Here is a 17,834-nt window from a genome sequence, read left to right as displayed (position 1 = left end):
TATCAGATAGATCGAAGCATCCGATATGAACTGTGCCAAATCGATGCAAATATTTATTTAATAAATGAATCGAGAGACATATAAGCAAAAAAAATCAATCGCATAGGAGGAAATTTTTCTGAAAAAGAACATTTTGTAAACTTTCTGTCAGATTCTTCATCTTTCGCTGGTGTAAAGCTGTTGTAGTGAAATTCAATATGACATGCCGACAAAATAAAGGTATAACGTTTATCATATTTTGTGGAATAAATAATTGTTATGCATACATCAATTAATGTCCGAATAGCAATTTCAATGTATTGCACGGTTATGATTGAAACAGGCATGTTCGTATATGAGATAAATTTCATCGCGTTATAATGTTCTCACAAATATGTGTACATAACACGTCATATATAATGATTCTCATCAAATAAAATATTCCCTTGCAAGGAAATCAAACGTGTTACAAGGATGTTCAAACGAATACGATTTTAACGTAAAAACACTTATAATCTGCCATCGAACAAGTCTAGAAATGATTTCTTCAGCGCTTTTCTAACTTTTGTTCTTTTCCTTTAGAATTTGTAATAACTTTTGTAAGGAGAAAAAAATAAGGAGTTTGTTATCGCAATTCGAGTTCTTACAAAAAAATACATTTCACGAAAATTGGCCGTATAATCAATCGAATAGGAAACCGCTGGCACAGGTCGAAAATTATTGCAAAATCTTTTAGAACGTTTATTGTCTGAATTACTTTGTTAAGTATTTGTATGATAAGTTGCCTTGTAAAAATGTACCGATTTTACTAAGAAATTAAATGTGTTACTGAAAGAAAAACCATGCACAAATTCTCTTCAACTATATTTTTATCAACCTCCGTTCTTTACGTCGAAAATAGTAATGACGGAGCATAGAAGTAGTCGATTAAAAATAATAATTGTAAGTACCAATAAATTATCATTTTCACCGTACTTTCTTTGTATAAGACTGATATCGTTTGTATAATGCTTGATAATCCCGTTAGAAGTATCGAGATTTATATACGTAAATTAATGTATCTAAGGAATATATGTCTATATATATATAGATCGCAGGAAACACTTATATCATACTGTAAATAGAGAATTTACGAAATCGCATTTTCTAGTTCGATATAAGCGTTAGTATTAAGATTTTAGCTGATATAGAATTATCTTGAAAGGATATATACTTAATAAAACTGCGATATATGCAAATATAAAAAAACAAGAACTTTGTGCTCTTTAAGAATTCTGTTTTCAAACTCCCTGTGTTAATGCATTTAATAAAGGGATCTTAAACACTTTTTGCTACTTGTTATCACTTTCTGGTACAATGATTTTTATTATCTTTTTATTAGCTCAAGCATTATTATTGAATAATGCTAATTTTTATATCGATCTGACATAATTATTTTTATTATCAATTTAGTTTATTATTAAACATCGAAAAAATATGTTTTTCTAATGTCGGTTTAATTTATTGAGAAGATATAAATTTTTTCCAATTCATAACTACTTACACTAAATGTGATTGTTCAATTTTGAATTTTATTTGTATTATATTTGTATTATATTTGTATTATTTGTATTAATTTATTATAAACAAAATGCAGAAAGATTTCTATAAAGCTCTAATTTGCTTCTTTTTGTTAAAATGTAGTACATCTCAAATAATTCACCGCTGCATTTCAACTCTTCAACGATTCATGGTCGTGATCTATTGTTCCTCTCAATCTGATAGCAATAGTTGTACGAGAATAGCAGTGTTCACAATTTCTCACCAATGCCTACTGCTATTGCTAAAATATTTTCCTTTATTTCTTATAATCATTTATACATAATGAAATGTTTTAATATATGACGTATTTATTATATATATTTATTATATATAAATTTATTAATATTTAATTTGAAAGTTAAATTGATTAATGTATTTTATTACAAAAATAACTATTATAGAATTATCATAGTTAATATTCAGAGTTAATCAAGAGAAAATTGCATCCATGTAATATAATACATAATTATTAAATTAAGCAATCTAGAAATTCACGTAGTCGTCGCTAGTATTGGAAGTCAATTCTTCTAACATTATCACAGATTAAAAAAAAATAACAGTGCTTACAAATAGTAAGTTGCGGTGCGCGATTGTCAAGTTTTTCTCAAGCAGAATAGCAATAATTTATATAATATTAATATAATATATTAATATATTAATATAAGAGATATAGAGACAGTAATAACACTCAACACAAATATAGAGACAATAATAACACTCTAGAGTACTATATTTTATATTATTACAATATTCTTATATCCCTTTAGTCTCAATGTATCAAATCCTGCTTGCATAGTTAGTTATTTGTAGCGCTGTTATTATAAATAAGGTATTTTTACAATTTAAATAAGAATATACATATTGTAAATAAAAGTTGCAATAATTGTAATTATTTTTTTAACTCATATCCAATGGAAAGAAAAATAAAAGACATATCTAGATCGTTGGCAATTAGAAGGAAATTCGTCAGAATGCTAAATATAAATTCATTACACTTATTCACTGTTTTTTTGATTATCCATATCACGCAAATGTTTGGATAATAATTCCCATTTAGACGCCCATGGAGGTTTGTCCAATTCTTGAGTGTTAACTTCCTCTATCAAGTTCATCAAGCGAGTGAAAAATTCACTGATCTTTCCAGCAGTGCCCCGTCGTAATTTCTGAAAAGGTTTATCTGAAATGCAAATTTTATCAATATTAGAAATATAGAATCAATATAGAATCTGTTATTTCTATATCAAGATTCAAGATAATTCGATGATGAAAAATGATAAAATATATTATGAATCTGCTCTTTACTGCCGTCATAAAGATGCTACGATATTATATATTATTGATACTGAAATATAAATAGAATAAAAGTGGACTGTAGTATGAATCAATATTTCTGAGCATTTGTGACATGACGCAAATAAGGATATAGAAACGATGAATACGAGGTGACAAGCATTCCGCAATTATATCGAATGTCTCTAATACATCTTTAAGTAAGTAGTATTCTTAAAAACTATCTATTATCTTGATATATAATTATGTTATATACGTTTTATAAGATAGAATGATTAAAATAACGAGATGTAATATATCATAAAATTATTATTTATAGTAATCGTAAATTATAAAAGCATACGTACTTGAAGGTTGAAAAGAATTCTTGATCCAGATTGTTTGTTGTGTCAGCGCCGCCATAAGCCTTTTAGTAATTAAGCTCTGACTCTCCGTTGTCATAGGTCTTAAACGGCTAACAAATCGCAAAAGATATTCTAATAAGTATCTTGTGCAGACGGGCAACTTTGCAAGACACCGCTGCGGCTTTGAACTCCATGCGACGATATAACTGAGATTATCAACATCAAGAAGCGGATGTTTAAGAGTCTCTAGCCATTCAAACAACAGGATCGACAACACCTCCAAATTAGTTTCTAATTCTAATCGTTGCCAGGCAGTACATCGATGATTTAAATCACTCTAAAAATATATTTTTAACTTTTTAATATTAATACTAATACTATCGTTAAATATATTATTGCTTATAATTATATATGTTATTAACATGTATCATACATCATATTATAAAAAATAGCAGTTAGAAACATTAATTGTTATTATAAAATTAACTATATATGGACTATATATTAATATTAAGTTGCTTTTATTATTATTTGTTTCATGTTAAAAAATTTTAAAAATATTTTAAGTTTTTCTATTAGAAAAAGAGAAAGAGAAAGAGCTAATTTTCTAATTTATTATGTTTAACAGAGATTATTGTAAATGATATGATAATAATCAAAATTGCACCTTAAATACAACTAAAATTAATAATTTATTTTGCGACTTAGCTACAATATTTTAAATTATATATATATATATATATATATATATATATATATATATATAGCATATATAAATATCATATTCGATTCTTATCTTTTAGAGATATTTACGAGTGCAAAGGTATGTGTAAAAATTATTAATTTATGAAAGATAATTTGAAGAAACTGAATATGAATAATTTTATCTGTGTGTAATATTATACCAAAAAATATTATTTTTGCGTGTAAAATACCTGATAATCATTCAAACGTTTTTTTACTGGATCCGAAAGAGACGCGCTACTTCCAATAAGTGCTTTGATCGCTTCTTCGGCAGTCACCGTTTCATAATCATGACGAGCAACGTTTCTTAAATCCATATGCGACTGAATTTCCTTATAACAATCATTATCAAGTAGATCTTGATCGTGAATACCATCACCTAGGACATCGTCCACGCAACTGTCATCGAGACCTGTTGCATAAGATCGTACTATCAGATATACATATTTATCTTAGCAAGATGGATTATAAAAAAATGTCAATCATCTTGAACATTTGTCAATAATAATACCTGGAAATATAGAGTCACAGGAAGGAGTATCCGGTGACATACAAAATAGGTCGCTCAATCTTCCTATATCATCAGAAGTATCTCGGGATGATCCTGGACTACTATCACGCGCTTTAGAGGATACTGTAATATATAATGTTTTTTATAAATACATATGATATCCTGAAATATATATAGTTCGGAATATTTATATATAGTAAATATAAATATATAAAATAATTAATAGACAAATATATTTAAATCATCAATACACTATGTATACACACACACACACACACACACACACACACACACACACATATATATATATATATATATATATATATATATATTTTATTTTCCGTTTATTTAAATTAATCAAAATAAAACTTTTACAGATATACATACAGTTTTGCGAAGAAAATATTATATAATAAAATCATATGCCTTAATGCAATTCAATTATTTAATCTGACAATCTCCAAAGTAGAAGGAGGTTAATTGGATATCATGAGATTACTTAATTACTAAATATAATATTTCTTACTTGAATATTCGTAGGATGAATCCGTAAGGGATTCCGCCCACGAATAGGAGTGCCGTATGTTGCCCGAAGCGTCACGGAATTTCTCTAACACATGGCAGATAAATTTCTGCGTGAAAGGCACATTGGAAATTGTATACACAATTTCGGAAGGTGAATTGTCTTCTTGGCAATCGCAGAGTTGCAGTATCCGTTCACAAATAATGAAAACGATCTAATAAAAATTTAATCAATTAGTACGCTATATCTCTGGCATTGTGTAAGCAATTTTAATAATAATAATAAAACAATATTTATTTATTAATAATATTAATAATATTAATATCTATTAAGTGAAAAAAGAACATTAAATGTTTTATTCTTTAACAATATTTAAATAATTTTAAAGGCATTTGGTGTATGCTATCTTCAAAAACGAAGTTTCAAAAATTTCATTTTTAAAAAGATTTTGTTAATAATTTCAACATTCTTTGCAATTAAAAAATAAAATAATAATTAAAAAACAATAAAAATTAAATTTAATTACAAAATTTAATTACAAAATTAAATTTAATACAATTTAATTGAATTAAATTTAAATAAAAATAAATAAAATATATAATTGTAAATGTTAAAAATATCATATAAATAAATTATTAAATGCATCGTACTTTTGGAATATGCTTAAAATTGCGCTGCTCATATCCGTGTAGCATATTATACTGCTTCTTCAAATATGTTTGAAGACTGTAAGGCTTGCGATCTCCAGTTGTACTGTGTAAAGGAAATACTATCATTTGCGGAAGCACGAAGTGCTCGAATTCCTGAATGCAAAGTATCTGTCCGCGTGTTTGTATAGCGGACGGACGTTTCATGCGGACAAATCTTATAGCATCGTTTGCCCTCACACGAAGACTATAAATAAGGTAACATGCAATCAGAACGCCAGTTCTGCCAAGACCTGAAAGATAAATACTTTCAATATTATCTTATTATTGTAGGTCTAAAATTGTCAAATTATTAATTAGATATCAACAAGTAAGTAAGCTATACAAAATAAGCTAAAAATTATTAGAGATAACATAAATGTTATAACATATTGTTATATATAAAAAAAATTAACCGTGAAATTGTTTTTATCAATATTCAATTATCTTTTTCTTACAAATAAAGAAAAGCAATTGTAATTCTAAATTATATATGTAAGACCTAAGAAAAGATATTAAATTAAAAGTTCGCCATTTGTAAGAAAAAACGCTTAATCTCTTTTAAATCTCAAGAATAGGATTGAAAGATTTCTCAGATTAGATTTCTAAGAATAGTCACGTTAGTTAACCGTGTTATCGGGTTACCAATAAAGCATCGCTTTTTCAATTCTATGTTATTTGTAAAATATTATAATTAATTAATATATAAATACTGAAAATAAAAAAATATTAATTATAATTGTAAGACAAAATTAAAACTTGTGTATGCTATAATATATTTGAGTGACATTACAATCTACGGCTAACGTAAAAATATTGAAATCTCATATATTTTCTTCTTTATAAAAAAATGTTACGTAATATGTATACAAAATATTTTTTAGATTACAGAATTTTAATCAATTCAGATAATAACGATTACTTGTATATGTACTACTTTCCGATAATCGCTATTCGAATTGAAGCATTTGTCGCCCGGCACTTTTGCATGCCTTTATTTAAAAGTATAGTGCCGTCAAACTAGAACCTTAGTCAAGTTCTAGCATTACTCATCAGTTCCTCGTTACTCTAGAATTGCTACATTTTTAGTCACACTTTGCATGTGAACAGATGAAAATCATTTGATGCGAAATTGTAAAAAACTTCCATCAGAATCTCTGAAATAGTGCAATAAGTATTCGACTTTACAGCCTGAAACTTGCATTGACAATGAGTTTCATCTGTTCACACGCATGAAAATGTAAAACGCAATAATTTGAAAGCAACGAGGAGAAATTAATAAGCAATGCTACACGATAAAAAACATTTTATATTTCTGTTAATTTCTTGTCTTCATTTTGTCGTGTAAAAATTTTTGTGTTAAATTTTTAACATACTCTTATGTTAATGTAACATATTATCGTTGCGTTATTTTGACATTTCTGCGTTGAGTTAATATTCACCGTTCCTAAGAGTTAAAACAACACAATTAACATGTAAATGCAAATACAAATTTTTTATGAAATATGTTATATGTTAAAATGAACAGATAAGTTGTGTTATTTTTCTCTCTATAACAATTTCCATATGTTAAATCGACATATCTCTTCTGTTATTTATCATAAAAATGTAAGAATAATATTTCCTTTTAATTAAATTTAACATTATAAATATGTTAATTTAACATAAACTTTATTTCCAGATAAAGTTTAAGTGTTACATATTTGTGTAAATTTTTAAACATATTACTTGTGTTATTTATTTACATACTTACTTTCTATTAAATTAACATTAAAATTAGAATGGATAAATTGCGACATGTGAAATATGTTAAATTTAACACAAAATTTTTTACTGTGTAGGAATAGACTAAGATTCTAATTTGATGACACCATATTTTGATGAGAGCATACAAAAGTTTGTGCCGCGCTATGACAAGTCTTTCAATTCAAATGGCGGTTATGTCGAAAAGTAGTGTATATATGTAATTAACTTTTGTGTATAATAAAATTTTTCCTGTCCTTTGTTTTATTTTGCAATTTCCGACTTGAGATTGATCCCCAAATAGCCCTTATATATCATACCATCAGTTTCCATAATCAAGCATACTTAAATGAATATAACAATTATAAGAGAGAAGAATTTTTAATACTTTAATAGCAATTAGAATGTTGCCATCTGCACAATTTGTCTGACTTCCATTGGTTAGATATGAGCTAATTTTTATGATTGTAAAACTTTCCATACTGCAACCTTTACGAAGAAACCAATTGATCGATTTAAACGGTAAATGGTTACTCTACATATCTTGAAATACCATTTTAAATAATGATACGTTTCTAAAGTTAAAATACATCTTTTAATTATTAATTGATACAATCAATAAAGAGCTCATATATTTTTTTCAGTATGTATCTTTCTACTATACTAATATAATAAGAATATATTAATTTAACATTTGAAGAAGGATATGAAAATATATTAGTGTCAAAAAGATTACAAATACAAAAAGATATTTTAGAAAAAATATTATATTATTATATTTTATAAAAATATTATATATAACATTATAAATTTGATATACATATAACTCCATACAAAGTTAAATTTATATCTCACACTATTATTTAAAATAAAAGAATATATGTATAATTTAAAATATATTTGGCAATAAAACTTCACAAAAGAATTTAATTATTATTGTTAGCTTAAACTTTGTTTCCAATTACATAGCTAATTTTAATTTTATTAATTGTTACTAAATTGTTACTAAATCGTCTGGATATATTTTTTTATATATGCTTCTCTAAAATTTTTTTACATCTGATATGATTACATCTAATATAATTTAAAGCTGTTGATTAATATTACATTGTAAAAAAAAGAGTCAATCTCATAATTCTAAAGAATAACTGCTAAAAAATTGAATAAAAAATAAAATTCGAAACATATATTTTCTCGAATTTTTTATATTATTCATATTATAAGAAATAACCATAAATTAAAATTAATTAATTAATTAAAATTTTGTATTATATATACATATACTGTATTAAAATTGCATATTTAGCATTATATTATACATTCTTACATTAGTTTCAACTTGTTGATTCGATATCAATCAAGATATTATTAATATATTTAAAAACAATCTTATTTAAATGACAATCTCACAGTAAAAAATTTTGTGTTAAATTTAACATATTTTACATGTCCCAATTTATCCACTCTAATTTTAATGTTAATTTAACAGAAGGCAAGTATGTAAATAAATAACACAAGTAATATGTTTAAAAATTAACACAAAAGTGTAACACTTAAACTTTATCTGGAAATAAAGTTTATGTTTAAATTAACATATTTATAATGTTAAATTTAATTAAAAGGAAATATTATTCTTACATTTTTATGATAAATAACAGAAGAGATATGTCGATTTAACATGTGGAAATTGTTATAGAGAGAAAAATAACACAACTTATCTGTTCATTTTAACATATAACATATTTCATAAAAAATTTGTGCATTTACATGTTAATTGTGTTGTTTTAACTCTTAAAAACGGTGAATATTAATTCAACGCAGAAATATCAAAATAACGCTATGATAATATGTTACATTAACATAAGAGTATGTTAAAAATTTAATACAAAAATTTTTACACGAGAAAATTTTAACAGAAATACAAAATGCTTTTTAACGTACTTCTTTTTTACGCATCAAAAAAAACTAATTCATTACGGCTGACCTTCGCGATTAAATCTTTGATTTTTAACACACAATTTGATAATTAAATAATTTTCCTTAAACTTATATGTAAATGGATATTCTCTTTAATATATTCATTATTTATAGCAGACGAACATGATATCGTGATGTGGGTATAAAAATATCACCGTTACGTTCGATAGATCGCTTATCGTTCCGCCCGCATTTTGTACTTTAATGGAAAGGAAATCCCCCGTGTTACGATAGTGTTCGTGATGCTAATAAATTAACTTAAATAAAATGGTGACTAATTTATTGTCAGGAATCATACATTTTTATCTAATTACATAATTATCTGTAAATTTATGCGATGGCTAATAGTAAATTTTTATAAATCAATCGTTTTCTACATTATATAATTATTCAAAAATTATTGAGATAGAAGAACATCAAATGATATTTTGAGAAGTATTCGAATATTAAGTATTTTAAAGAATACAGTTTATTTTTAATAAAGATTTATTCAAAGGATTTTTTTCATAGTACTTTAATTTATTTATTTCAATTTTATATCCTAGATATATCCTAGATTTAATGATTAAAATTCGATTAGTACTATATATGTATATATATTAGTAGATAGAAGAACAGTAAAAACACCAAATAATTAATAAAAATATTGATAAAAATTATATTAAATATATTGTGCTAAACTATAAATTAAATTTTACGTTCGTAATCGAGATTACTATTTTCTGCTTCTCTCTAGTATTTCATAAAAGTTTCTCGCATGTGCAGCGTAAAGATTCAAATACACGATGTATGGTGCAAATGCATCAGCCGATTTAGTATGCACGCGATACCACGATAATATCGCATACGATAAACACTTTTCACACGTTGCTTTGATGGATATTGATAGAAATATAAATTATTTACATAAACAAAAGTTTTCATATAAAAATGTAAATAAAGCCCATATAAGCGCTTAATGAATAAAAATTAATGAATAAAAATATATCCAAAAGAGAAAATATTATGAACAACATTGTGAACTAATTTATATATATATACATTGATCTTATACGATCGTGCACTCAAAAAGCCATGATAGTCAGGAGGGATGCAATTGGGTCAAGTGTACTGTGTGAAAAATCGATTTACCAGCATGACAGTGAATGGCCACTCTTCCTTCTTGCACGGCGAAGGCTACAACCTTGACCATATCCAGGAGCTTCCCCATTGTAGCATCACCATAATCCTTCAGGGCGAAATTATAATAGTAAACTGCAAAAAATTCGTTTAATCAGTAGCTGGAACTTGATGCTGAACGAATCTGCGACAAAGAGAATAAGCGATAGCAACGGCTGTTATTTCGGGGCTTTTCTTTCTCCAAATAGATATATGCGTTTGCTGCATTGCATGTTATATTGTGAAGCTCTTCGATCTAGCTAGTGGTTGTTAAGGAATGAGGAAGAGACGCTTTCACAATTCTACACAAGGACAAATTTCTTTCCATTTTGTTTTATCATAGTGACTCTTGCTAACATAAAAATTTTAACTTGCTAACATTAAATTTTTTGCTATTTTCACAACTTCTGTTACTAATATACAATTTGTGTATTATAATATAAATGTGAGATGCAATAAAGTTAGAGCAATTTATATAAATTACTTATATATAAATTATATAATATATAAATAATTTATATAAATAACTCTTGGAGTGTTACATCATCTGGTATATATATATTCATGAAAGCAATTTTTATTAGAATATTGATATTTATCTTTTAACTAGCCTATTATGAAATATAGCGATATAAAAAATATTGTCATAAAATAGCACAAGTTGAAAAGAAAAGAGATGCTTTTTTAAAAAATAATATAAATTATATAATTACTATATTATTGTATTATAAAAAGTAATATTATATAAATTATAACTATAAGATATATAATATTTAATATTATATAAAAGTTATTTGTAGCTTTTTATATTTGATTTATTTTTATGAAAATTATTTAGAACATCATAATCAATGTTTTCCAAAATTACTCTTGATGATAAAATTAAGTAGGAATACATTAATGACCGAAAAAAAATCCTATAGATTCTATAGATTTTATATAATAAACTTACTGTTATTTTTCATAAAAATATTGGGATCATATGTAAAACCACTCTCTTCGAGTGGATCACCACAACTCGCGTGTTCGCCAGGTGTTTGCAAGTTTATTATAGTTTTTATACTCCAACCTTGAAATTGGGCAATTATATCTTTCTTTACTATTTGAGTGGTATTAGGTCGTGCCATCGCAAGGACATCATCAGTCACCCTAAAATATTTGAATTATTTAGCTCGAGAATTAATGTTAGCGATGGCGCAATACTAGACGCGCAATAATAAAAGAATTTTGACTTTTTATTAATTTTTCATATCTCGATGCATGAAGAGGATATGTTAATATGAAATATTCATTACATATTTGATTATAATCATGATTTATAAATAAATCTTCGATGCTATTGGTTGAGCTTCGACAGAATGTCAATAATAAGATGTCTTTAATATGAATCGTACGCCTCCCCCTTTCTCTAGCGATATAAATGTAACAAATTATAAACACATTTCAAAATAATATTCTATCACAAATATTTATATTTTTCATAATATTTAAGAATAATACACAATAATGCAACACTATAATTATAAATAATAATTTCTTATAATTAATTGTTTTTTTATAATTAATTATTTTTATATTAAATATATATTAAATATATAGTGCACATTATGGATAATAAAATTTATTTATATATTTTTTATTTCTATCTCAAATGATACCTGATTAAATTATTAAATTGTTAAAAAAAGTAAGCATTATATATTTTATTTTAGAAATTTGTTTACTTTATGTTTTTTTGTCATCTTATTAAGATTTATAAGCGGCGAGATAATGCTTACCAATGCGAAAAGATGTTGTGTATTGCCATGTGGACAGGTGGCCAAGCTTTTGGATTTTCATACTTGCATCTAGATCCACCGCAAAAAATGGCACACTGTATAGCTTGTGGTGTAAATTTTCGCAAATTTTCCGAAAACTTATTATATCCCGCTTGAATCACACATCCATCTGTTTGCCTTTGAAGACCTGCCGGAACTAACGAACTTACATCCATTCTACAATAAAAATACGGCCATAATAATAATTTAATTAAAAAAGAAAATCTTAAAAAAATATATGTTATAAGAGGCATATACAAATAAATTCATAATTTAAAAAAATTATAACCAACGATATACTTTGGCACAAATAATCACTTTTTGATATGTCCTTGTTCTGCACCGTATTTTATGTATAATTTAAAATTACAATAAAATTCTTATGTAAAATAATATAAGTGCAACAAAAGCAATGGAACTTTTATAACAATCTAAAAAAAATTTTTCAAAATTTTCGAGCACAGAAGATAATACATACATTTGCGAAAATATTTATGCGCTTTTCATCCATCTCATATCTATACACAAAAATAACAATCGCTGTTATTAATCAGTCTCATTCATCAGCTATTAAACCGTGCATATAGATTAAACGCGACGCGGGTTTAATGTACGAAGCTGGTCAATATAAAAAGTTGTCACACTATAGGACAAGCGCATAGCGACTGGCAGTTCCGCTACCATAACGCCGCTTTATCTATCGTTGAAACGTGAGGCGGTTGCGCCTGCGTCAGACAGGCAAAGTGGTAATAATGAGATTTTTTGCATACATTTTTAAAGCACTTGTAAATGTAAAATTTAATGCACGATAAGGTGCAATTTGAGGCTTATGACATTCACGAGAATAGAATTAAAATCGCATGTTAAAAACAATTTTTTTCCAAGTCCTTTTCAAATTCCCTTCAAAGCACACAAAGAAAAAAGTTCTAAATTATTAAAAATATTTATTATTAAGAAACCACTTAAATATATATCAAACACGAATTATCTGAAAGCTTATAAGAATGTGATTTATCTAAATTAATTAATATATATGCAACAAAAACGTGTACATATATATATATATATATATATATATATATATATATACACATTTTTTTTAAAAAGTAGAATATATAATGTTAGATATGTATATATATATATATATATATATATATATATATATATATATACTATGTGATATAAATTATTTATAATAATATTATAGACCTCCGTTCCGAAAATTGAATAGCGTGCAAACATACATTAAATAGGCAATTTGATACATACACATGTACACATAATTGAGCGATTATATATAATGAATAAATGAATTATATATAATGAATAAACTAATTAAGCTAATGATTGATGATGAATTAAATTTGTTCTTTGACAAACAAAAAATTACGATGAAAATTATAGGAAAATTTTAATAAAATAGACATCTGATACGTATGTAGATAGTCTGGCTATAAAATTTTAGGACTATCTCTAGCAAAAATAAAGAAGTTATTATATCTTCAATATTATCATTTATTTTTCAATATATATCCCTTCTAATTTTTTTAACAAAATTTGGCGCGCTCCTCCAGCTAGTGTAAGGTGTACTAAAAATCCGAAATGGGATGCTGTTTAATTGTCTTGTAACGTTGAATTTGTTTCACATGTTCAAATCGGCTTCTTTGGACTTTAGTTTAAGTTTGGGGGAAAGAAAATAGTCAGTTAGGGCCAAATTGAGTAAGTAGGGAGGGATGATAAAGCATAATTATGTTAAGTTTTTAAATGCTAAAAAGTGATGCATGTTGGAGCGTTATAATGAATCAAAAACTAATCACTATTCTTTTTCATCTCAGGTCATACGCGACTAATTCTCGAAGCAACTTTTTGACTATCTTGTAAAATTAAATTAATTATTGTCCTTAGTAGAACAAATTCTTTCTTAATCATGCCAACAAAGAAAGTAATGAGTATTGTTTTTATTCTTGACTTTTAAAATCGGAATCGAATCCATTCTGCATTGTTTTATCATTAAAATGAATATAATTATAAATATAAATGAATATAATTATTTTTTTTATATTCTTTTATTTGTTTCTATAGTAATTTTACCCTATTTTACTCAAAACTTAATCGTATACCATCGCTCAATAAACGTTTCCATGATGAGACAACAAAACAAACATATCATACAAAATAGGTTTGAATATAAACTGTGCACTGACCTAATATTGATAAAACTTAAGGGAATCCGTGACTTTTTTACCAACAAAATGAGAGTATTAATTGCATTTAAATATCTTTTTATTAACTACATAGATCGATAAATTTTTTTTCATGATTAAAATACTTAAAATAACGGACAGTACCAGCTATAATTCCATGTAAAAAAATTAAAAAAGTTAAATAATTACAGTTTTGTTATCGGCTTCTTTTTGTTAAATAAGTATTGTTATGGCTTCAAGCCGTAACAATACTTATTTAACATAAAAATTCTGCAGTTTGTTTGTGCATAAAATATATATAGCAGGCGTATTCAGGATAACATAAAGGAATATTAGTGAACAAGTAAACATGTACGTATGATTAGAAATCTAGTAAAAACGTTATATTCTATGTAACTTTTTCACATATTCGCATATATGTGTGTGTGTAATTGAGGCTCAAAAGCAAAAATCGCATAAGTTTATTTGATTGATGTTGCAGTACATGGCTGTTAGTATACATGTACGCGCTCATTATGCACTATGGGAAATATGTTTTTTTAAAAAAAATGATTGGTTTTTTGCTAATATATTATGAAAAATTAATAACATATGGAGTGATTGAATATTCCGATAGAGAAAGCGAGGAACAATTATTCTACCAAAAAATCAATAAGAAATATTAATTAAACTCTTTGAGATATAGTTTTAAACAATAGAGCTGATGTATTATGTTTGAATATTTGCGCTATTGAGTCATGTAGTTCTGATAGTCAATAGATGTCAATAGGCGACATCGTCATCCATACAGCACAAAATATTGCAAATAATATTATCAGAGAGAAGACTGAGAGATGTCATGGCTCGCTTTCAGATGATCCCTGGAAGCGATACTCCCTCTGTGGACATTAAAAATGTGGACATGAACTACAAAACCAATATCCACGAATGGGGAGAATTCTCAGAGGGTAACATATATGTCCCTCTGTGATAATATAAATAATATAAATAAAAATATAAATAATTTTTTAATTAATAATAATTTATTATATAAAAATATTAGTATGTTCTCTCTTTTCACGCTATTTATTTATTTATTTGTCTTCTTTTTCTTAACATCATTTATTTATTTATTTAGTTCGTTCTAAGTCAGTTTTTTAAAATGCAAAACTAAATTATAAACTATATTATAAAATTTAACTTCGGAAAAGTGCAGTAAAACAATGGAATAAATTCAAATCATTAGCACAACAAAAGGTTTCGTGATATAATACACACATCAATCGTTTAATAATTAATTTAAAATAAAATATACCTCATAATTTAAAATTCCGCGTGTATACGTAGTATGTAAAATATTTTGACAGAAAATTATCAATAATATTATGTTTGGCCTTGGCGACATATAGCAAGCTCGCTGTACATGTCACGGCTTTGCCATCATTCGCACGGTGCACTTGAATAATGAAGTAGTAGTGTACGAAACGCTTCGTATATTATCAAATTCTTTTTCCAACCCAATCGTGACTAATATTGCAACATAATTCGTTAGAATTATTATAATTAACAAGTATCTTTTGATTAAATTTTTCTAAAAAGCAAGTATAAATTAATTATTAATTAAACAATAGTTATATCACGATTATTCATTACTTTAATTTTTGATCTTACGAGATTTGTATTTTATGCATATATACTATATATACATATATGAACAGTACTAGTACTACTCGCTCTGCTTATTATTGCTATATTATTAATTTTAATCTCGTATAAATGTTGCTCTTATGATATAATAAAGTGCGAATTTTACATGATTATTTCGCGATCAAAAATAACATGCAAAATATCCCACATATTAGACTATGGTAATTAATCGTATTCTATTAATTGTAATTAATAGGATTTACTCGGATGAGTGTCACCAGGAAATAGTGAAGAATATACAAGGGAGAAAAAAAAGTCTGAAAAAGCATTGGACAACATACGGAACACACACAATAATAAATATTGTTTGTTTTTTTTTTCATTGTCTGGATTTAGATTCATTCTAAATTACCAATGCAATATAACGTATACGAGTATAACGTATACTTATACTCGTATATAATATAAGATAAGATCTTATATATAATATAAGACACGTATAATATATATATATATATATATATATATATATATATATATATATAACATATATTCCACAGTTTAATTTCAAATATTTAAAATTATAAAATAAAATAAAATAATTTTTATACGAGATACATGAAAATTATGGATATATTAACATTTAACAGATACATTATAATATATTAATATTTAATTATAATAATATTAACATTTAATAGATACTAATAATATTTTATGATTTATTATATACAATTATTTATTATTAACATCTTATTACTTTGAATTAATGGAATGTTGATGATAGTTAATTTTTGAATAAATATCTCTTTATTATTACCTTCAGAATTCTGACGAAGGAAATATAATAACCACTTCCAATAAATGGAAAACTCTTTGGGCCGGTTAATATATTTATCTTTTTAATTATATGTCGGCGATGATTATTTAAAATAAAATAATATATATATATATATATATATATATATATATATAGAGAGAGAGAGAGAGAGAGAGAGAGCAGTAAGACCCAATAATATTAATGAAATAAATATAATTATCATTAAATTGATAATACAAATTTGTATTAATGTATTTTCTAGATTTTTTCTTTTATTTTGTCTTCTCCTCCTAAACATATAGATAAATACATAAATATAATTTATGAAATAATGAAGATGCTTTTTCAGATTAGAAAGTAAATATAGATACACTAAATAGAGATACTATATGTTGACTATATTAGAATGGAACATATGAATTCTTTATATTTTATATAAAGGAAGAAATACTTAAAATATTTTGCAACTATATTTTTCGAATCTTAATTATAAAAACTTTAGAACAATCAGTGATTAATTTGACAAATTCTATACATGTATTAATAATTAAATAAGTAATAAATAAATAAGTAAATAATTAATAATATAATAACTTTTTTAAATAATTAAAAAAGTTAATAAATATCAAAGATCAGTTTATTGCTAATTAAGATTTATAGAAATAACGGTTAAAAATGTTTTTATTCCACAGCAGACTTTTGTGTTTTGTAAATAAAAATATATAAACATGGCAATGAATATAGAAAAATATTTATTTCATCTTTGAACATTACATTGGAAGATTACAGTATTTTTCACGATTGCATAATTTATTTACTATCAATTTATAT

The 17,834-nt window shown here is 25.5% G+C and overlaps 1 protein-coding gene across 2 annotated transcripts; it reads right to left on the bottom strand.

Annotated features, from left to right (window-relative positions):
* Positions 1-2,248: 2,248 nt before the first annotated feature.
* Positions 2,249-13,004, bottom strand: LOC105256337 (protein tyrosine phosphatase domain-containing protein 1). Of its 2 annotated transcripts, none has more exons than XM_025411652.1 (10): positions 12,832-13,004; positions 12,315-12,530; positions 11,489-11,685; positions 10,510-10,632; positions 5,623-5,912; positions 4,976-5,186; positions 4,450-4,572; positions 4,130-4,368; positions 3,198-3,531; positions 2,249-2,737 (listed from the first exon to the last, which is right to left on the bottom strand). In XM_025411652.1, the coding sequence occupies exons 2-10, from the start codon at positions 12,527-12,529 to the stop codon at positions 2,556-2,558; spliced, it is 1,914 nt and encodes a 637-aa protein (XP_025267437.1). In that variant the 5' UTR covers position 12,530; positions 12,832-13,004; the 3' UTR covers positions 2,249-2,555. The 2 variants fall into 2 exon arrangements, with proteins under 2 accessions (XP_025267437.1, XP_025267438.1); XM_025411653.1 differs by having other exon boundaries at positions 4,130-4,350.
* Between the last annotated feature and the right edge of the window lie 4,830 nt (positions 13,005-17,834).

Source organism: Camponotus floridanus, unplaced genomic scaffold (genome assembly GCF_003227725.1).
Source record: "Camponotus floridanus strain SB8 unplaced genomic scaffold, Cflo_v7.5 scaffold41, whole genome shotgun sequence".
In the NCBI taxonomy this organism is placed as follows: Eukaryota; Metazoa; Arthropoda; class Insecta; order Hymenoptera; family Formicidae; genus Camponotus; species Camponotus floridanus.
The sequence above is the reverse complement of the archived record's forward strand: the minus strand, read 5'-3'. Positions and strand labels throughout refer to the sequence as shown.

Coding starts and splice junctions, on each gene's coding strand:
- LOC105256337 (XM_025411652.1), bottom strand. CDS start 12,529: ATGGATGTAAGTTCGTTAGTTCCGGCAGGTCTTCAAAGGCAAACAGAT. Junction 4,573..4,975: donor TTCATCCTACGAATATTCAA/GTAAGAAATATT, acceptor TATATATTACAG/TATCCTCTAAAGCGCGTGAT. Junction 2,738..3,197: donor GAATTCTTTTCAACCTTCAA/GTACGTATGCTT, acceptor TTTGCATTTCAG/ATAAACCTTTTCAGAAATTA.